We start from the raw sequence: 22,001 nt of genomic DNA on the forward strand, positions 1-22,001 counted from the left end.
CGAAACAAAAGCAATATAATAAATGGGGGAAGATACCACGGATTAGTACCATCATTTCTTTATTTGACAACAATTTAAAAATATATATTAAAACACACGAAGGTTATTTAGCGATTCGAACAAAGGTGAAATTTTAAAAATTCGAAAAAAATCACAGGATAAGATGGGACAGTTAAAACTCAATGTTAATTTTGATTATTAAGTGTATTTATTATTAGAATTACACGTAAATAACTCGAAATAATGCTGTACGCTTTGAAAATCAAGTTTAAACATTGTTTCCCTTACAATGAATAAATATTGTATCCTACAAATGTATATGAACTTGTAATAACAGAAAATTGATAATAACTACTGATAAAGTTATCTTATAGTTGAAAACCCCCTGCGGTATAAATTACTAAATTAATAGCAAATCTTTCAAAGTTTGGCAATGAAAACATACAAAACTACAATGTGGGGGAAGATGGGACTCTAAATTAAAATATATTTACATTAGCAGTATTCTGCAACTTGTAGTTAACCTACCGAATTTAACAGACTGTGCTAGTTTCTTTGCCATGTAAACTTTATATATATAACTTTAAACCGGTATTTTTTGGTTTTTATCTCAAATTAAAGTCATATTGACGCCTGCCTATTTTCTTCATTCTGATATCTCAGTGTTTTTTTACAAATCGAAAACAAGTTTTATGAAACGAAATCAAACTGTACGAAATATTCAAGGTTGTTTTATGAAGCTTTGAAACTAGTTTAATCGTTCGCACACGCAAACTAAATAAATTCATTGACTTTACTATGATTTAGCGAGCATTAAAATACAACACCTTACTATTTCGCATTTTTTACCTGTTCAAAGTATACTGTTTCTGTTTTACATATTTTTTTTAATATTTAAAAACAGTAATCAGCTTTAATGGGCGTTTTATAAAGTCGTGATAATACTGTCGAATAATTCTGTAACCTTATTTTCCTGATTATCAATAAATTGGGGTCCGTAAAAAGAGAATTAAAAAAAGTCTCGTCTGACAAAGTGTCCCATCTTCCCCCACCCTACTATACTTATAGTAAGAGTAAAATGAGACACGTTTTCCTTTTCTTTACTCGTTTAATTTCATAATAAACAATGAAGGAAACATTTAAATAATTACCGTCGCGTCGTGACTCTAAAAAACGTCGTTTATTGTTTAAAACACGATAGCCATTTTACCCCACACTACAATTTCAATTTTATAAAAAATACAATGTAACAAATGGAGGATTTTTTATGCTCTAATTATCAACTTTTACGTTTGCGTAATGAACAAGTTGGCGTACAAACTTTTGTGCTAGCGATAAAAACAAATCAGCAACTTATACTTTATGTAATATAACTTTTTGTTCCAAGCACAGTATTTTTGATCCAGAAAATATTTATTTTGTTTTGTAAACAATACCTTTTGTTTTAAACACAAAAAAGTTAGTTCAGAAACAAAATATTTTCATTCGAAAACGATATTTTTTTTTAATTTGTTGATATAAAATAAATTAATTTTGTTGCAAAACTTATATTTGTTGCTCCCAATTCATTAATAATATTCCTATAGTAGTTGTTACTTTTAAAATTAGAAGTACTGTTTATACTAAGTATGCGTACAGTCTAGTGTCTAAATTATAAAAAAAAACAATGTAACAAACAGTATTTTATTTTATGCTTCAAATATCATTATATACGTTTGTAAGCAAAAAAACTTTCGTTACAAGTTAGCGTAAAAAAAACTAAAAAATGTGTTTACAATAAAATCAAATCAGCAACTTATATTTTACGCTTTTAATACTATAACTTTTTATCTTTGTTTTAGAAATAAAATGTTTTTATCCGAAAACAATATTTTGTTACCCAAAAAACATATTTTTATTCCAAAAAGATATTTTTTGTTCCGAACTAAAATATCATCGGCTTCACCATGATTTATTTATTTTTATTTTTTTATGTAACGCTTCACGATTTTAATTCTTTCGCCTTTTACTATAATTTAGCAGGCATTCCAAACTAGCACTTTATTTACTATTTCGTAATTTTTACTATTTCGTATTTTTTTTTTTAAAGTTAACGGCTTTATTAACGCACGTTTTAGTCGTGATAATGCAGTAGAATATAATTCTGTAACATTATTTTTTGATTATCCGTAAACGGGGTTCGTAAAAAAAATTAATAAAATTCTTGTCTGACAAAGTGTCCCATCTTCCCTCACCATACAATATAAAAATCCCAATAAAATAGTCACACACATAACATGCTGGTAACTGCAAGCTTGCCCAAGGTGTATGAAACAGAACACCAGTGTTTAACGAGTGTTGTTTTCCGGCCACGCAAGCATTCAAAATGAGCTTCTTATAACATTAGTTTTTTTCAGGTATTGACAAAAATTTGCAACCATTCCACACCGAAGTTTATTATTTTACAACAGTAACTGCCTATGTCGCACAATTTGTTGGACCGTATGGATGCTCTCAAATCATAATATAACATTATTTTCGTTCTTTATAAAAATATATAATAAAAAAGCAGAATGTGTTACCCCTCAGGGCGTAGGCGTATAGTGTCCCAATTTAACCCACCCTATTAAAAATGTCGATACCGCCTTGTGTACGTGTTGGGATTTAAAACTATGATTTTTTTCTTCAACATTAGTTACGCAGCTTGGATTCCCGTCGTAGAATTATTGAGAGACGAACCGGTATCACCAACACTAATCCTCATGTGACGTTTCGTAATCTTGCGGAAGCCACCAGTTATCTTGCATTCGTTTTTGCGGTTAGAAGAGACGGTTCACCTGGTCCCAAAAGTATGAACATTATAACCACAGGTAAAACCACGGTATGAACGTTTTAACCACAGGTTAATAAAATACTTTAGTAGTTTATTTTGTTGTTCATGTGCAATAGTTCATTGTTTCTGCTTATTTTTGCTTGATTAAGGACGTTAGTTGGTTCGCGCGGCACATCCGGTAGTTAAGACTTATTAACTAATAGAAGCGTTAAAATATTAATAATATGAACAAAGTAATAACATTTTTGTCTCTACAATTACGTTATCAAAGATTGATAAGTTTAAAAACAATAAGGCAGGATATGATAGCAACAAAACAACAATTTAAAACACCATTACAGTTAAAAACAGGTTTACGTTTATTTGGAGAATATTTGGAGAAAAACAAAACCAACACAAATAAAAAAGAAATTCGACCAAAAGTCTAAGTGAACAGTTTCAGCTACACACTTGTCAATTTTAAAAGAAGGGCATTAGCATTACTGCAATACACAAGAATGTAAATTTAGAAATAAGTACAGAAAAGAAAGGTATGTTTTATGGCAGCTTTTCCCGATCACGTTCCTTTTTTCTGTAAGTTTTTTTAGAAAAATACTAAAATGATGATTTAAACTCTAATTAGTTAAAGAGTCTGGCCAACGGTTCTCATGGTTGCGCCGTTTTTTGCGTAAGAATAAAGTTATTTTACTGATGCTAAACTAACAGCTAGTTCGTGAAAATTCGCTTTAATTTAAAAGTTATGAACGTTTAAAAAATAAAATTTAAAAATTATTGAAAAATGTCACTCGCGGGCACTGTGACGTCACAATACAATTATTTCGTTTATGGGGAAAACCCGGCCTATCAGCGGTTTATGTTACAGTTTTGATAGATAAGCAAGTTTTTAACGTTTTTAAGGTATTAACAATACTTAAAGCAGCTTTTACAACTTAGTGGAAGTTATTTTTTAGCGATCAGTGTTTAACCACACAAAATAGCCTACCAAGAGATTTAGTTTTCGTGACTTTCCGGTGTTCAGATTTTAAATTTTGTTCGTTTTTTCCCCTACGGACTATATTTATATCTGTATTTAAAGTTACCATATAGGAGTTTACCATAGGCCAAGTAATCATGCCTGGTTGGTGCTGTGTTTAAAATAGCAAGACAAGAATGACTGTAAAGCGATAAAAATATATATATGTGTGTGTGTCAATGTGTGTGTTTTCATTATCAAAAGAAAGAGTACGGCATAGAAAAAAAAGCACGCACAATTACATTGATATGCTGGTCATCTCTATCTGTGGTGCACATTTTACTTTAGATGGTTTTACTATGATATGTTCCGATTAGGATATGAAGACCACAAAAGAACTTAGAAGAAGCAGATTTACCATATGGTTCAAGCATTCTTTATTCAAAACAATGAAAATAATCCAATACTTAAGTGTGTATTTCTAGTAATGTTGAACGTACTTAGTTTAAAACAACATAACTCTTGCATGAATCACATGCTTTATGAAACAGGACAAAACCATTCAAAACTGAATGATGAAATATTCTTGCAAATGTTGTTAAACTGTCACTATAATGTTGTTCGCTTATACTTTTGATCAGTACTGATGGAACCTTTCTGTTTTTCTTTTCCAATCATTTCGTACCTATCTAACAAAGTTCTGATCAGCCGTGTAGCGAATCTAGCGATACTGTTTAAACAAATAAACACCATAAACATGTGATTGACCATCTTTTTGGTATGAAGGCCAGCATAAATAATCTTATTGGTTTTTCAGCAAATTCAAGAAAAAATACAATTTCAGCAAATTCAAGAAAAAAGACAGTGCAACACTTTAACCAACAGGCTTATTAAATGTCACATTTTTTAATAAATGCTATTCTTAGTCAACCCACCAAATTGTGTTGTTGATTTGCTCAGCGTCACTTGTTTTCCATGGTAGATAAACTTGGCCTGTCTACTTCCCCAACACTTGCTGGAAGTACAGGTTCAAGCAGGAAAGGCTCAATACCTATTGCTAGTGGACTAGGATCTTCACTTATACCACTTCATCAGATAAAATGCGTCTACATGACTATACATCGCACACTTTTACATTATTGTTAACTGACAAAAATAAATAGTGTAATACTGTAATACACTACAATTTTAAAAAACATTAATTTTAAACTAAAATCAGGCCACGGCAATACCTATTTCTTAATTTAAAAGTTAAAGAAAACGCTATGTCGACGGTACACTCTGTTTTGCTGCAAACATTATTTCATTTTTCGCTAGCAAAGCCTAAATAAATCAGCTGATCGATTAGAACAGATCGTGACTTATTTATGTCATAGTGCCCGCGAGTGACGCAACAATAGGCGAATTTTTTGGCAATTTTTAAAACGTATTTTTGGCCAAACTAAATTTTTTTTTTCACAAAAAAATACCATAGACAGTATTTATTAGGTGTAATTTTTTATTTAAAATCAACTTGTATGAGCGTGGTCCAGACTCTTTAAATGTTGGAAATTTATGATCATGATATGTTTGGCGCCATAGCACAGTTGGTTAGCGCGCGTGCCTCGAACCTAGGGGTAATGGGTTCAAGGCTCGTAGCTGCTACCATTGTGGGGCTATGTGTCCTTGGGCAAGGCACTTAACAGCAATTGCTCCAACTCAGTGGTCACTAATAGGTTGTCCAAATTATCAGCCACACATTAAAAAATGAAAAAATCCAAGAAAAAAATAATCACCCACAAAGTAACATACATGGTAACTCGTAAGCTGGCACGAGGTGTTAAGCCCGTGTGATAACGACTGTCGTTTTCTGGCAATGCTAGTAAGTTACATTCATTCATTACATTCAATATTGTTTCTGTAACCTAATATACCAGGATAATTTATATAATAACAAGATGATGTTTAGGAACAATAACAAGTTTGTTGCAAAATATTAGTTTTAATATAAGTTATTATAAATTTTCTTTTATTACAAGTTTTTATTATTTAGAGATTTGGATCTGGATGTATGCTACAATATTTATAACAATATCAGTTTTTTTATTTTGACAAAAGCCTGCCTCAAACCATAGGTAAGGGATTCATACTGATTTTTACTCAAGGTTCGATTTGGCAGTATTGATTACAAAGACCTAGGTGCATATTTTATTTCCTCCGAATTTTGCAAGGTTTGTTAAGGAAAGTCTTGAATTTTGCATGGCAGGGCTTGTTTATTCTTCATTTCAAATACTGTAACCAGAGGGATAAAATGAAAAGTATATGTTTTTTTTTAAAGGTTTGGTAACACCGGAACTACAAGTTGACCATTCCTCTATCAGTTCTACTTCAGTTCTAGTACATTGGTCACATACTACTGAAATACAACCTAACTATTTTCTCACAGTGAGGTATAATGCCAGTGGTGAGGTGGGTTAATAAGTTTCGTTCAAAACAAATAATTAATTATTTTTTTATATTTAGTAAATTTTAGCTTTGATGCAAACTTCAGTTTCTTTTTCAATTATTTTCCTGTATTATTTAGGTTGCTAAAGCATATGGAGTAGTTGGGCCCCAAACAACCATAAATGACCTACAACCTGGTATTGGCTATTCAGTTTCTTTGTATTCATTTTCAGTCGGAATCAGGAGCCTTGAAAGCAGACCAGTTTACTTTTATACAGGCATGTTCGATTGTTACCACCTCTAAATATACATTTTTTTGTTCAAAGATATGATTCACAGACTGTTTTTTGTTTTTTATTTTTTTTACTGACAATCATATTTTCTGTATCTTTGCATCTGATTGTGTGATCTGGTTGCTGTTGCTTTTATAAAAAATCTTAACTATATAGTTTGTTTCCTGTTTAAAATGTTATGAGATATATATATTTATACATATACATATATTTATACATACATATATATATATATTTCTTTAGTACCGCTTCCACCTGTACTTAGCATTCGAAGAATCGAATTGGCTTCTATTACACTGGAATGGACACCTGTAGTAGGTAAGTTTTAAAATCGGAATTAAATTCATGTAACTTCATTCTTTTAATGTTTTTTAATTTCAATCCGCTACTTGCCAAAAAATAGATTACATGACATGTTTCTTAACTGATGAGTAAGTTTTGTACATGAAAGATGACAAACTGCCCCGTGACTAGAGGTAGCTCGCTACATTTTCCGACACTTAAAATACATTTCTGAATAGTGGTTATGGAAAGAGAGAATCACAGGGATGAGAATCTTCCGCGGATTCGCGGATTTCCGACTTTTTTTCGTCAAAAAGGTCATTTTTGTGAATCGTCTAGATCCGCTTACAAAAAAATTTTTTTTTGGGGGGGGGGGTGTGGGAGGGTACTCATAAACGACCATGCAGTTGACGACTGGATAACGTATATCAATAACTATCCTATTTACAAGCGCGTGTCCGCGTTCGTTGATTGGATCTTCGCGATAAGACAGAGAGCGACGATGTGGCTCTAATCGTGCCCTGCAATGGCGATTAGGTCATCAGTCTCGATTGTTAATACTGTAAGACTAAGTGGACTTGTTTTGCAACATAATATTGGCGTAATAAACAACCTAAACGTTTTCCATAGCCAAGCAGACAGTCTGTTACGAAATTGCAGGCACTTACACGTGCATTGCATCACAATAGCAATTTACACGTTAATTATTTGCGTCATAATAGCAATTCACACGTTCAATATCTAGCCTGGAGGTGCTTTAAAACAGGTTTGAATACGAATTAGACAGCAATATTTGACGTTGGCGTTTATGTGTGTAGTCCAACACGGCCTACTAGAGATACGGCCGAATAATTCACATTTTACGTTTGAAATTAGGAGCCCTATTGTACGTCACAAACACCATTATTTTCCATTGTTACGTCATGTATTTTGCTTAAAAAAGGTAGCAGTAATGCAAAAAACGCATTAAAAAACATACGGATTTAGCAAAGAGGTCACTTGTTTACAGAAGTATAGCTGCGAGCAGCGATCAAACACCAAAATAATATTATAAATTAAAATATGTAAACATTATAAGGGCGTGAACAAAGTTTACAGCACCAAAAGCGGGATGCATAGCGCTAACTTGTTCATAAACGTAAACTCATTCGTACACCTAATTTAACTCGTTCGTCTAACGTATTAAACTAGGTCAAAGCGTCTGATCACGCGTCCACCGCATGTCATGTTTATCAGGCGCGTGTAACGTCGAGGTTACTTTAGGTCACTTACGCGTTTTTACGCGTCAACGTGATACACAAATAAACTGCATTAGCTGATAAATATAATGTTTGTTCATTGGAGGGGAGGTAAAATTCCACCAGGGCTTCGCCCCTCCAGGCCCCACCAGGGCTTCGCCCCTGGACCCCTTCTGGGGGCCGGCGCCCCCCTGACCCCCGCTGAAACATTTTTCAGACTTTTTGTATAAACTGCATTCTCATCCCTGGAATCATAATTTCCCCATAAAAGAATATTATAAGTTTTTAACAAGCATTTCTTCTCGTTTCTTCAATTGTAAACTTCCTTCCCTGTCAAATTTCAGGTGTTTCAAACTGACCTCATGTTGTATAAAAAATTGAATACTTTTTTCTTAAAATTTTTGAGTTATGGTTTATAAAATTAATGTATGCCTTCATGACAGGTGCTCAATACTACATAGCAAGCTATAGAGATGCAAGTTCCCTTATTACTATTCAAAATGTCACCACCTCATTTATTTATATTGGAAACCTTGTTCCATCAAGCCAATATTGGTTCTGGTGCCAAAGTGTTGGAGTTACAGGACTTAATAGCAACTTCAGTGCTATTGTTTCTGCTTACACTGGTTTGTTAAATACAATTTTTAAACTTTTATTTCTGTGTTTTTTGTTTGCCTTTGTACGACTTTCAGAATGGCCCAAAAAATCTTATTTATCCTGCATATGTTATTCTACTGGTGTTTAAATTAGATAAATGCTATTAAACTGACTTGTTGTTGTTTTACCACTGTTAAGATGGTCTATGAGCACACTTTTAAGAAAACCTTATTTACCTCCAACTAATACGATACTTTTTCTTACAACCTTTTAGCGCCACCCAATCCAGAGAATATTACGGCAACGACTGTAACTGATACTTCAATTACTATTCAATGGCAACCTCAAACAGGTTGGTGCTTTATATAAACTTTTCTTAATGATAACCTTTTTATTTTTGAACTTAATTGAACAAAATATTCTTTTTTTAAGCTGCACTCAGATATATGGTGACTGTGACTTCTCAAGCTTTGGGTAGCGTTAGAGTTGAGAGAGTTGTACAACAGACACGTTTTACTGTTAATGGTCTGTTACCTGGATCAAAATACAGATTTATTGTTTATTCTATTGGAGCAGCCAATGTTAGTGATCGTAATGCTGTTTCTCCAATTACCATCCAATCAGGTAATTCTAATTACAATTTTTTCTTATCTCAGTAGAAACAGCTTTTCCAACAATTTATTCATTATATTTACTTCAATGTTGATGACCTGTTCTTGAATGCTGTTTGTACGTCGCATTGTTTTATTACTATAATATAAAAATAATAAGTTAGATCATTTGAAATATATAATTTGTCATTTTAATATTTTTAGTGCCACATGCTCCAACTCGATTAGCTGTCACTCGAGTTACACCAAACAGCTTGTATCTACAGTGGCAAGTTGCTGAAGGTCTTCAAAGTGTTTTTGAAATTTATAAAATAATGATAGATATGTATATAACTAAGCTTACAGTCCAACTAAACTAATCCTTTCAACGCATCCTGTCACCATTGCCAACTGGCTACCGCATTTTAAATCTACAGTTATTTATCAGTGTCTTGTCTCAAATTTGGTCTCAATTAAAAGAAAAAGCAATGTTATGTTGCTTTCAGTGATATAATGTATATCAGCATATTTGAAAACTTTAGGCAGTTGTCAGTTAAAATTCAATTTATTCGGCATATTGTTTACCCAGCTTTTGGTCACCAGTTTTTATCATTTGTAAACTTGTGAAACTTGCTGGTAAGTACTTAAACGTGTATGCTGTATGTGTATTAAATAATGTTTTCAAAATCGAGATTTTCTTAAAAAAAGATTGTGCTAAGCTTCTGAACATGGAATTTTAAATCTATTCTCATGGGACGCATCATTTTAAGTGGAATCTGTTAGCGTTAGTATGGCCAAAATAGCTTGTCTAATTCAAATAAGACTTTCTTCAGTAAACATCAAGCAGATCATTCTCAATACATTTGGAAGTTGATTAAATGACGTTTTCAATGGTTTTTGGTCATTACATTGACTATAAGTTTTTTTTGAGATTTTATGTCAGTAATAAGTAAAAACAAATAACAGTAATAACTCAGTAAAAATTGACATACATATTGAAAGTTTTTGTAACTTTTCCTCTATATGATGCAGATGTTATGACAAATTAAACACCATACAAAGGGCTTTCACATACTAATTTAGTTTACAGTTCATTATATTTTCATATCTTTTTTTCTAAAAAAATCAACAATGGAAGAATTATTATGAAGTTATCAATTTTATGATGACATCACCAAAAAATAATGGTATAAATTTAATATTTTTATTCACAAAAAGAGTTTTAGTGTATCTTCTATGTTTTGTTGCAAAATCCAAATAACTTAAACTTGGTCATCGGTTTAAAATTTTAAAAAATCCAGCGAAGAAAGATTACAATTATAATAATTTAAATAATAAACCTGTTTAAGATTCTGAGTTAATTGGTACCCATATTTAACACAATTTCATAGCACAATGGTTAGAAGTTAGAACATTTGTGTTTCGAACCAATGACCATGTTAAAATCTCAATTTTGTTTTTACCATTGTGATGGTCCTGGGCGAGGTACTTCAGAATGATTGGTTCATTTAAAATTAAGTTTATATCATCAGTTAACCTTATAATTTTTAAAGGTGCAAAGAGTTACCACATCACAACTCACAAACTTGTTTCTGGTGAAATGATAAATGCAACTATGATATCACTTACTTCAATCACACCCGCCATACTTTTGGAAGATTTATCTCCAGGTTGTATGTATCAGATCAAAATTATCACTGTAGGGGAAAGTGATAGAACAAGTTCCAACTTCATTCTTATCACTGATTCTACATGTGAGTATGGTTTTGTTTTAAAATTTTCTTTGAATATTGATGGTAAATTTTGGTTTTAGTCAAAGTGGCAACAATTGCAGCCAAAGTTTAATAAACCCTGGCTATTACCATTGTGAGCGTATTCATACTTAGACAATACACTTGTCTATTGCTCCAACCCAGTGGTCACTAATAGGTTGTGCAAATTGTCAGCAATATATATAAACAGCAGAAAAACTATAAAAAAGCCAAAAAATAAATCAACTATAAAAAGCGAAAAGATAATCAAAAAATAATCGCAACAATGTTACCTACTTTTGTAATTCGTAAGTGGGCACAAGGTGTATGAAACAAAACACCCGTGTTTTAACAATTGTCGTTGCCATGTGAGGGTAAAAAAGTTACATTCATTCAATGTTTTTTATGATCATGTTATTTATATGAAATGGGATACAAATTTATTGAATAGATAAATGCATATTTAATTGTAGCCTTTACTGTTAGACAGATGGATATTCTTTCAACTTTAAATATCTTTTCAGTTCCTGTTAGACCAAATAAACCTTCCCTCATTAATTTGAACATGACAAGTGTGAGAGTGAAACTACAGCAAGTGGAAGGTAAGAATTTTTTTTAAATGTTTCATATGAATTGTTACTATATCTTATATCATAACATATATATTAGTCAGGTCAATATATGGTTTGACCCCTAAAAAATTCCTACAAAAGGTTTTTCAACGTTTTTTTGTAGTATTTATCATCAAAAATAATATATTAAAAATCTAGGAAAATCGGAGCATCAGATAGTTTTCATTTTCAAGATGGCCGCCAAAACAGTAAAATGACAATAATTCACTTAATATTCATGCCAAAGCTCCAATTCTGGCGTCTAGGTTTTAGGTGGTAAGGAATTATATAAAACAATTTAAAATGAAATTAACTCATTAGTTTAATAGAAAGACTTATAGTAGAGGGGGGAGATGGGACACTTAAGCACATATTTCCAAAATCAAAATATATGACGGTTTTTGAGTGTCACATATTGTACTTGAATTATCCCTGGTGTAGAAATTTTTGAATTAAGAGAAAACCTTTTAAAGTTTGGCAATAAAAACTTACAAAACAACAATGTGGGGGAAGATGGGACGAAAATTAATAGTATTCTGCAACTTGTAGTTAACCTACCGAAATTAACCGGCTGTGCTAGTTTCTTTACCATGTAAACTTCATATATATATAACTTTAAAACGATATTTTTTTTATCTTTAGTTAAAGTCATATTGACCCCTGCCCATATTCCTCATGTATGTATCTCAGATTTTTTCACAAAACTAAAACTAGTTTTACTCGACAAAAACAAACTTCATGCAATATTCCATTTTTTTATAAATCTATAAAACTAGTTTAATCGTTTACATTCGCAAACTATATAATTTCATCGGCTTCACTATGATTTAGCGAGCATTAAAAATTAGCACCTTCCTATTTCGCATATTTTCACCGGTTCAAAAAATGCTGTTTTGAACTAACATATTTTTTAAACATTTAACAACAGTAATCGGATTTGACGCGCGCTTTATAAAATCGTGTTAACACTGTCGAATAATTCTGTTATATTTTTTATTATTATTAAATGAGGGTCCGTAAAAAGAAAATTTGTGTCCCATCTTCCCCAATCCTACTATATACTACTTACATGCACATTTTTCCCACGGCTCTGGTGTGTGTTGTCCTTGATTGTCGGTCCTCCTATAGGTACCCGTCAAAAACAACTATTGCCCTTTGATAACGGCGAGTCATGAATTCAGCATAGGATGGTGTAATATAGAGCCGTTGGTTTCTCCACTCTTCCATGGTAGCCGCTGTAGTAGTGAACATCCATTTATGACATAGTGTTGAGTTTTTGGTGGAATGGCTTATATGGATTCAGGAATTTTCCGAACTGCCTTGGTTATCTGTGATGGCATTCGCAAGTTCAGGCTTATCAGGCTTCCGGGGCACCTTCCTTGCTTCAAAAAGTGCTGGAGGGAACGGGCACAGGGTCCAAATTTCAAGATATCTTCGAGAGATAAGGCGTAGTTGTGAAACAACTGGGAAACGTCGATAAAGCAAACCTGGGTCAATTGTTCATTATGGTGACACCTTCGCTAATAAGATGATTCCAAATGTCTTGGCTTTATCCTTCCGCTTAAAAGATATTGAGAAAACATACTGTCCAATCATTTTGTTCATAATGTTCCTTCCGACTGATTCAAATTCAGGTACATTGACGTCATCCTCGGCGACAACACCATTCACAATATTCCTCAGGATTTGATCTTGAGAAAACGGTACATAACCAGCCAATGATGTCTTGAGCTTTTAAGATCAGAACTGTGTCTCTGAACCCTAGCCTGTCTTGCTGTTTTATGTTGTTCGCTTGTACTTGTAGAAGAGTGTATTGAATTCCTGCATGGCATAGTTGTAGGCCTACTCAGACCTAATTGGAGTCGACATTGTCCACAAGGATCGCTGTTCTTCTTCTGTCATGCCGGTTCCACGCATTAATCATCCCGACATCTTCAGCGATCTCATCAGGTTCTATTTAATAACTAGGTCCGAGATGAGACCTGCCCAAAACTGATTCGAGCGACGGATAACATGGTATCCATGTCTGGGTGTCGGTTCGGGAGTTGATTCATTTTTGGATGTCATAGTGCGGGTAATTTAGGTAATTGAAGTGCCCTGCAGCAGGGAACATTGGTAGACAGCCAGAAACTGTACGAGAGTGCATTTGCCAAATGCCTGCCCTGTCCGCTTTGATTAGTGCTCGCGATACCTGAACCATAGTCTGATAGCACAACCGCAGTCGACTGGTCTTTCACGCAACTCAGTTTTCTTATTGCCCAACGCCTCCCCAAAACTGGCAAGAGTGTTAGCATCTTATTTTTCAATAAAAAATTTTAAAAATTTTTTTATTTTTTTTAATAAAAATTGTCAAAAATATTTATTTTTATTTTTTCAACATAAAATGTCAAAATTTTTTATTTTTTCCTAGATTTTTAATACGGTATTCATGATGATAAATACTGCAAAAAAGTTGAAAAAACTTTTGTAGGAATTTTTTGGGGGTTCAAGCCATATTTTTCATATATTGACCCTACTGTATATATTATTCTCTTCAATCATCATGGGAAAAATCATATTAATTATAAAACCAAGTCAACATTTGTGAAAACTCATATTATAACTGTTAACTGAGAGTAAGTTGCAAACAAATAATAAAGAGGAAAGTTTGCATTGTGATTTACTTTGACACTATGATCCATGATATAAATAAAAATCTTAAAAAATAAATTCAACCAACATTAAATGTTTTTAGGGGCACAGACATACCTCCTTAATGTACATAATCATGAAGGCACAAGGGTTCAGAATATTCAAACAGAGCCTAATGAAGCTATGGAAATAACAAACTTGGAATCCGGAACAATTTACAAGTTATCTGCTTATTCTGTCAATAGATTTGGTAAAAGAAATCCTGTTGCCAGTGAGGAGCTAGTTTTACAAACAGGTGATATTAAAAATAGTTTACTACCACAAATTATAGCCTGAAACTATATGAAGTAGCATTACTATGAGTATGGCCGACGCTCAAACACAGTGATTGTTTTGTTGCCACAACTAGTAGTTTTTAATGTTGCTAGCATTGAGGTAAAGATGCACAGTATTAATTCATTTAATGTTGCTAGCATTGAGGTAAAGATGCACAATATTAATTCCTGCAACCCAATAGTCATTTATTGATTGTTCAAATTGGCAATTATACAGAAAATAAAAATGACCCATAAAGTTGCATACTTGATATTGGTAACTATTTAGCAACACAGCCTACACAGGTACATGGTGCATGGAAGTGGTATGCAATAGACACCCTAATTACAGCCTATATCTTTAGTTTCACCTCCCTATAGGATAAATAAGTAAACTTTATGCAAACTTGTTAACTGCATTTATATTTTTAAATACTTGAATATTATTTATGAATTTCTAGCACCGTTTGCTCCTGAAGTTGGTTGGTTCACTAACACTACAAATAGTTCAACTTTGTACAGATGGCCTGATGTTTTAGGTAAAATGATAACATCTGATTCTGTGTTTACTTCCATTGCTTTAAACAAATTTGACTTTCTCCTTTTTATTTTTGTCTGACTTTACATTTTTTTACTAAAAGGCTAACCTATGCATATTGTTGGTATAAAAAACTGTTAGTGACTTGAGCGTGTAATGGTTAATAACATTTATTTAACAGGAACTAAAATTTATTAAAAGTACATAGAAAAATATTTCAACCTACTTTCATTTTTCGGTTTTCATCAAACCAAGACTGAAAATTAAATTATGCGCCATTCAAGTCTTAGCATGTCAGTATTTGTACAATTACATGTTTTTACTATTTATTTTTTTGTACAAAAACACAGTCATCAAAAATATTATATTTAACAGGTGCTGTATCTTACAATTTGTACATAAGGAAAGACATGCCTGGCAATAATAGTCAAACAGAGCATTATTCCACAATTGTTCCATTCTACTTTGTATCTGGTCTTAGTAGTGGAACCAAATATTTCTTTCGATTACAAAGTGCTGGAATTAACAACTCGCTTAGTAACATTGGACAAGAAGTTTACGAACATACAAGTAGTGTTTTAATTTTTATAGTTTTCAACAATTATACTATGTTAGCTGTAGAACCAACAAATAGAACATTTACATGCGAACCAATATGATGTTTGAAGATATTGCTTTATTTTTTTTTTACCATGTTTGGACTTCGGTCCTACTAATATTATAAGCATGGGCTGTAGTCACTAATTGTTTGTCCATATTGCAGGAGATTTTATTTAAGAAAAATTTTTGTATTTCATAGTTCCATCTCATCCTGCTAATCTACGCAGTCAATATGTAAGAAGAAATTCAATTTTATTAATTTGGGAACCAAGCAAAGGTTAATTTGTCTATTTACATAAAAGTTTTCTAACATCTATATTTTTAACAGAGAGTACATATTATACCTATTTGGTAGTAGTTTACTGCTACCTCGTCTCGATAACATTCCGACGCTTTTAGTCCTGCAGCACGCGCCGAGTAATTAACGCCTTTGTTGTGTCATGTTGTGCGCACAGTCACCCGTTAGTTTAGTTGGTACTGCAGTATAGTTATGTTGTATAACGTTTACTTTAGGTTTATTATGATGTATTATATCGTTGTTATATGTTTGTAGATATCCATCGTTTTAGTTTGTTAAACCCAAATATGACAAGTTACTTTATCACAACCTAACCAAAACATACATCCTGGGGCCTGGGCAGTGGGTATTGTACATCCTATACTTCCAACATGCTTCTGTAGGACCTCATACACAATAGTATGATGTCCGAATAAGCAGATCTTATTTTGCAAACTGCAAATATTTTTTACAGTTGTTTTAGCCTTTTGTATTCCTTGTTCAATTTGCAGCACAGCATTGTGAAGTGTTCACACTCTGTTAGCATTTAGCTACTTTACAAACAGCCTGCGAATATTATATATTAATATAAAAACTGATGCTTTCGATAAATGTTCTAAAGAAAGTTATTGCCTTTCCCAACTGTGCGACATAAACACTCCCTTGAAAAGGTTAAATTAATGGGTTTATGATGTAAGGTTTTTGCGATACATTTTTTCTTATAATTCATACCCTAAATCGGCTTTATAAATTTATTTCTATATTATCTATGCAATTTTTAGGTGCAATGAAATATCGTGTAATGGTGGAATCTGGGGGTATAATGCAAAACTTTCAAACTGAAACATCAACAATTGTCATTAATAATCTAACTCTTGGTACATGGTACAATATTAGTGTAAGATCCGAAGACCCCTATGAACGATTAAGTATGGAGTCTTCCACAATAACAATTCAAACTGGTATGTTTTTAAAATAAAAATGAACATGTCACATATGTATTAATCTCTTTTTGTCAAAGGTTTTCTCGTACTTCAGTTTTATCATTAAACTAAGTATACAATACATTTATCTTATTTAGGAATTTTGTTTAAACCTTTCGATGTTATCCCGCTTTCATCAGAGCTATGGAATTATAGTATAAACTTTTTCTTACAAAGATTTTTACAAGTGCATATTTTACTACTGTGGAATTTTCCACAGTTCCCAATCCACCAAACAATCTCCAAATTGTCGAAATAAAGAATGATAAATTGAGAATAACTTGGAAAGAAATGCAAGGTTTGTAGATTTAAGGTTACTTATTTTGGAAAATTGTAATGATAATTTGCACTGTTTTATTGCATTTAAAAAACAATTTTTTGTTATTGTATGATAAAACAATTTATATTTAGGTGCTGCAACATATGTTGTGACACATTCAAACTCTGATACCAACATCACAAAAGTTTCACGAGTAGCCACAAATCATCTGACTCTGTTTGGTTTAACTGCTGGTACTAGGTATTTAATATGGATAAGAAGTATTGGTTTTCAAAATCAAAGCAGTATTGAATCAAACATTCTAACAGCCTGGTCATGTAAGTGTTTATGAACAAATTTAGTTTTTAACGTGAGTGTATGGTATTATTTTAGTGAACCTTTTTTATCCTAATGCAGTGCCAGCGCGCCCATCTTTACCTTACCTTGTAACTGTTGCATCGCAATCAGTCAGTGTGGAGTGGGGTTCAGTCAAAGGTATATATAATTAAAAATATTTTGACAACTTTGACACAGAAGGTCGTAATATAACAACATTCATTGGCTATATTTTTACAGGTGCTGTAAGCTATGTGCTTACAATATACTCTAGTAATGACCTTGATCTTAAAACACAATCTGTGACATCACCTTTTAGTAGAATTATCGGATTATCATCAGGAACTTGGTATAATGTAACAGTGGTCTCTGTTGGTGTACATGGGCAAAATTCTAATGCAAGTGCTGTTCTAACATTTCAAACTGGTAATATAAACATTTCTTTGGGTTGTTTCGCTTTTTAACATTAAAATGGGATTTTCTGAGAGCAGAGCAACTTTTAGCAAGGAGTGATTTTCATGAAATACTTTTTCATTGCTAGGATACCACTATTGCTTAACAAAAAATGGTTCATTTATACTCAACTAGTAAACTTGGTTGGAAATAATTGGTATCCAAAGCAGTAAAACATTTTTATTGCCTTGGTCCGTCCTAAGGATTTTATACTGAATACTGAGCAGTATAAAATTTAGACCATAATTTATTATTACAGTTCGGCATGTAAAGGTACATTATTTTGGTAGATTTTAATGAATTAATCATGTTTTAGTATAATTATATAATCTAGGACCAGCTCTGGCTGTTGTCCATTTTTATTATTTAACCTATATATATATATTATGCATTTTACAGTTCCAGTAGCTCCAGACAATTTAATTGTGAGCGGGATATCTACGTCCAGTATGACAGTCTCATGGAATAGCAGTATTGGTATTTAAGTCATATATGTTTTGTAGAGAGTGTCCTGTTTAACTTTGCAGGGTGTTATATGTGCCGTGGCAAAATTGTTAGCAAGCCTTTCTCTAACCCAAGCCAAAAGTAATGGGTTTAAGACTTGGCACTGTTACCTTTTTCCGTATGTGTCTTTGGGCAAGACACTTAACGACAATTGCTGCAGCCGAGTGGTTACTAATGGGTTGTCCAAACTATCAGCTACACATAAAATATAAAAAAAATCCTTCACCCCAAAATAAATATTCACCCACAATGTAATATACATAACTCGTAAGCTGGCTTGAAGTGTATGAAACAGAACACCCATGTTATAACAACATTCATTCATTCAACTGTTTCTTAAATTTAACAGTCAAGCTCTTTTAACCAATTTTGTTTTGTTATTTGTATCTAGCTTGTTTTAACAACCTGGTTTATAGTTGCTTCCTGATTCTTGTTTTTACTTAATATAATTTTCGTTAAGACCATAGAAGAAATAATTGAGTTTTTGATATGTATGTTATGTTAATGTTTTTATATTTTACTCATTCACTTCAGGAGCTTCTTATTATGATGTCACTACAACATATGTGGATTACAACATTACTATAAAACAACTACAAACCCATTTGCATGAAATAAGTTTAGAAAATCTTCAACCTGGTTCATTGTACAAAATTGAAGTTAGAAGTGTTGGAGAAGAGATTATAAGAATTTCTCCGCCTGCTTTTGTTACAGAAGAAACTGGTTTGTTAAGACTGAAGCGTGTAGTCGTTTTAATTTGTTTAATATAGAACAACAACCTTTCAGTTTTATTAAAATAAACTTAAGATCAAATGACCTTAATTTTTACGCTCCTTTTTAATAAAATATATTTTCAGACAGTGTAACATGAGTTTTGTCTGTTGAAATACCAATAAACTGCACAACCTAAATATTAAAATATTTACTGCCACTCAAAATGGGTTGAATGTTAGGCAACATTGCAAGTGGACACCCAAGTAATCTAAATGAATACAATGAAAAGAAAACGCACAACTAAAACAAGTATTAAAGTTAGTTTAACAGCAAAACAAATTAAGAATCCGTACAAACTGCATTGCATGTTTAATTATTTTTTATTACTCTTCATAAAGAGGACAATGTTATTAGTTCCAGATTCACCAGTTAATGTTTCTGTTCTTGCTGTTAACTCAACCAGTGTGGAAATATCTTGGAATATTGTGAAAGGTTGTTAAATATATTTATATTGTAAATCTCAAACTGAGGTTGTATAACCAAATGTACATTCTATATGTAGGTGCTCGTAGCTACATTATACAACAAACAGAAGTATCCAATCGTACAACTTTAAACATTGAGTCCAAGGAAAATATTGTTATAATAAAACAACTGATGCCAGGTTCAGAATATCAGTTTAAAATATTTTCTATTGGCAAGTACCGAAAACAAAATGTGAATGGAAGTCTACCAGTTACTGTACACACAAGTAGGTTAAACATTTCTTTTTATTAAGTTTTTATACAACTTTTTTCAGCAAACAGTTCTTTATTTTGGTATTAAATAAAATGATCATTTTCATATTATTTAATTCTCCTCTCTTGCATCGCAAGTCTCACATCTCTTAAGCAACATCAAGCTGAATAATATTTATGTATGTATTTATATATTTTATCATGGATATTGAGATCTTGAGTTAAAATGTAGATGATTAATATTTTTTTAGATCCGTCTTCACCTTTATCATTAAGATCTGTAAATATTGGTACTCGTCAAATTTCTCTTCAGTGGAATGCAGTTCATGGTGGGTTGCAAACTAAGTATTTTTTTGCAATTTGGATTTTATTAGTAGCTTTATTACTCGGAAAATATGATCAGACTAAAAATGGTTTTAAAAGTTAGTCTCCCTAAATTAGTTCTGTATTATTCGAAGCGCTTTTATGAAGTGAACAAATAATCAAATTTTAATGAATAATTGTTATCTCATACTCACTGTCAAGCTACCATGTATGTAACTTTGTGAATGATTATTTATCTTTTGATTAATTTAATTTACTCTATGGCTGAGATTTTAGACAACCCATAATTGAGCACTGGGTTGGAGTAATATCACTAAGTGTTTTGCCTAAAGAGGATTCTTGAACCTGTTATCGCTAGATTTAAACAAGTGCGCTAGCCATTTTGCTACAGTGCCCTTAATTAAACAATGTAGCGATAATTGAGAAAATTGTCTTAATCATGGTTTAAGTATGGTATATAAAACATTTATAATTTATTGTTATTATGTTCTGTACCACAGGAGCTATTTCTTATATGTTGTTGACTACATATAATAACAGTGATGGAGAAACTCAATCCTTACAAAGAAATACGAACCACACCGTTATGGTTGTTGATGGTTTGCATGCTGGTGTTGAATGTAACTTCACAGTAGTTGCAGTTGGTAAAAGTGGACAAACAAGTCAACCATCACAAACACTGGTTGAGATCACAAGTTTGTATAAAATACTTTTAAGATTACTTTCTCTAAAAATATAATATCCAATAATAGGACCAAATATCCCAACACAACCTGAAGTTATCAATTTCACTTCAACATCTTTAACACTGAACTGGACGTGGGTGAGAGGTAATACTATTATTATATAAACATAATATATATCCCTATAATAAGAAAGAGCACATATTACTGTTTTTAAAAGATGTTAATTAACAGTGAAATTTATTAAAAATATTTGTTAGAACTGAAAAATGTCTAATACGTTTAGTTTGTTAGAATTAGATATTGATATATAAGATATAATGTTTACAACTCTCAATCAACGAATTTTTGGTATTACAGTCTCATCTTATACTGTTGATACTTTGTATGAATTACTATATAATAGGGTGGGAGAAGATGGGACACCTTTCGCACACAATATTCAAACATCCTGATTGTGTTTTAAACAATTAACAACGGTCTATGAGAGTCATTAAAATACGATTTTATATTTTTTGATTTTTCGGTATTTACTACTACCACGGGAAAATAGAATGAACAGCGTAGAATAGGTGTCCCATCTTCTCCCACTATAATATATATATTTCGTTTTTCTTAGGTGCAACAAATTATATAATCAATGTTTCATCAATTGCTGATGTTGTCATTGTAATGTCATCATTCAAGCCATATACCGTTGTTAATCTTACCAGTGGTGTGTTACATAATATTGTGATGACCTCAGTTGGAACTTCAGGTCATCAAAGTTTACGTTCTTCCCAAGCAATTTCACATTATACCTTACCAACCCCACCAAGTGGTGTAATGTCATTTTCAAGTAACAATATCATCAGATTATCTTGGAATGAAGTCACAGGTTAGTTCACTTTAAAATTTATTTCCTCGTAATATTTTTCCAAAAAAATAATTATCTGTAAAGAAAATTATTATCAAAAGTAGAAGAATTGCTATACCTGGTGGTAATTGTTGGAAAATCTCTAATGTCTTTAATTACAACTCTATTTAATATTGTTGACATGCTCCTAGACATTAACCACTTTTCATAAGAAATCATAGATCGAATGAATGTACACAATT

The 22,001-nt window shown here is 32.1% G+C and overlaps 1 protein-coding gene across 2 annotated transcripts in view; it reads left to right on the plus strand.

The window, feature by feature from the left end:
• LOC149741833 (uncharacterized) overlaps window positions 1–22,001 on the plus strand; it is a 61,487-nt gene that overhangs the window by 9,907 nt on the left and 29,579 nt on the right. Inside the window, exons 7-33 of one of the 2 annotated variants that reach the window (XM_089890370.1) lie at window positions 2,675–2,849; window positions 6,082–6,212; window positions 6,328–6,466; window positions 6,725–6,799; window positions 8,445–8,627; window positions 8,873–8,950; window positions 9,031–9,222; window positions 9,414–9,491; window positions 10,742–10,942; window positions 11,464–11,541; window positions 14,285–14,476; window positions 14,957–15,034; window positions 15,409–15,603; window positions 15,833–15,910; window positions 16,693–16,872; window positions 17,114–17,191; window positions 17,305–17,490; window positions 17,570–17,647; window positions 17,729–17,914; window positions 18,341–18,418; window positions 18,980–19,168; window positions 19,574–19,651; window positions 19,722–19,910; window positions 20,148–20,225; window positions 20,721–20,915; window positions 20,973–21,050; window positions 21,523–21,780. In XM_089890370.1, coding sequence (XP_089746496.1) covers window positions 2,675–2,849; window positions 6,082–6,212; window positions 6,328–6,466; window positions 6,725–6,799; window positions 8,445–8,627; window positions 8,873–8,950; window positions 9,031–9,222; window positions 9,414–9,491; window positions 10,742–10,942; window positions 11,464–11,541; window positions 14,285–14,476; window positions 14,957–15,034; window positions 15,409–15,603; window positions 15,833–15,910; window positions 16,693–16,872; window positions 17,114–17,191; window positions 17,305–17,490; window positions 17,570–17,647; window positions 17,729–17,914; window positions 18,341–18,418; window positions 18,980–19,168; window positions 19,574–19,651; window positions 19,722–19,910; window positions 20,148–20,225; window positions 20,721–20,915; window positions 20,973–21,050; window positions 21,523–21,780 — 3,724 coding nt within the window. The remainder of the gene's footprint in view (window positions 1–2,674; window positions 2,850–6,081; window positions 6,213–6,327; window positions 6,467–6,724; window positions 6,800–8,444; window positions 8,628–8,872; window positions 8,951–9,030; window positions 9,223–9,413; window positions 9,492–10,741; window positions 10,943–11,463; window positions 11,542–14,284; window positions 14,477–14,956; window positions 15,035–15,408; window positions 15,604–15,832; window positions 15,911–16,692; window positions 16,873–17,113; window positions 17,192–17,304; window positions 17,491–17,569; window positions 17,648–17,728; window positions 17,915–18,340; window positions 18,419–18,979; window positions 19,169–19,573; window positions 19,652–19,721; window positions 19,911–20,147; window positions 20,226–20,720; window positions 20,916–20,972; window positions 21,051–21,522; window positions 21,781–22,001) is intronic. The other variant, XM_089890376.1, reaches the window with a different exon arrangement.

Source organism: Ciona robusta, chromosome 1 (genome assembly GCF_009617815.1).
Source record: "Ciona robusta chromosome 1, ASM961781v2".
Taxonomy (NCBI): domain Eukaryota; kingdom Metazoa; phylum Chordata; class Ascidiacea; order Phlebobranchia; family Cionidae; genus Ciona; species Ciona robusta.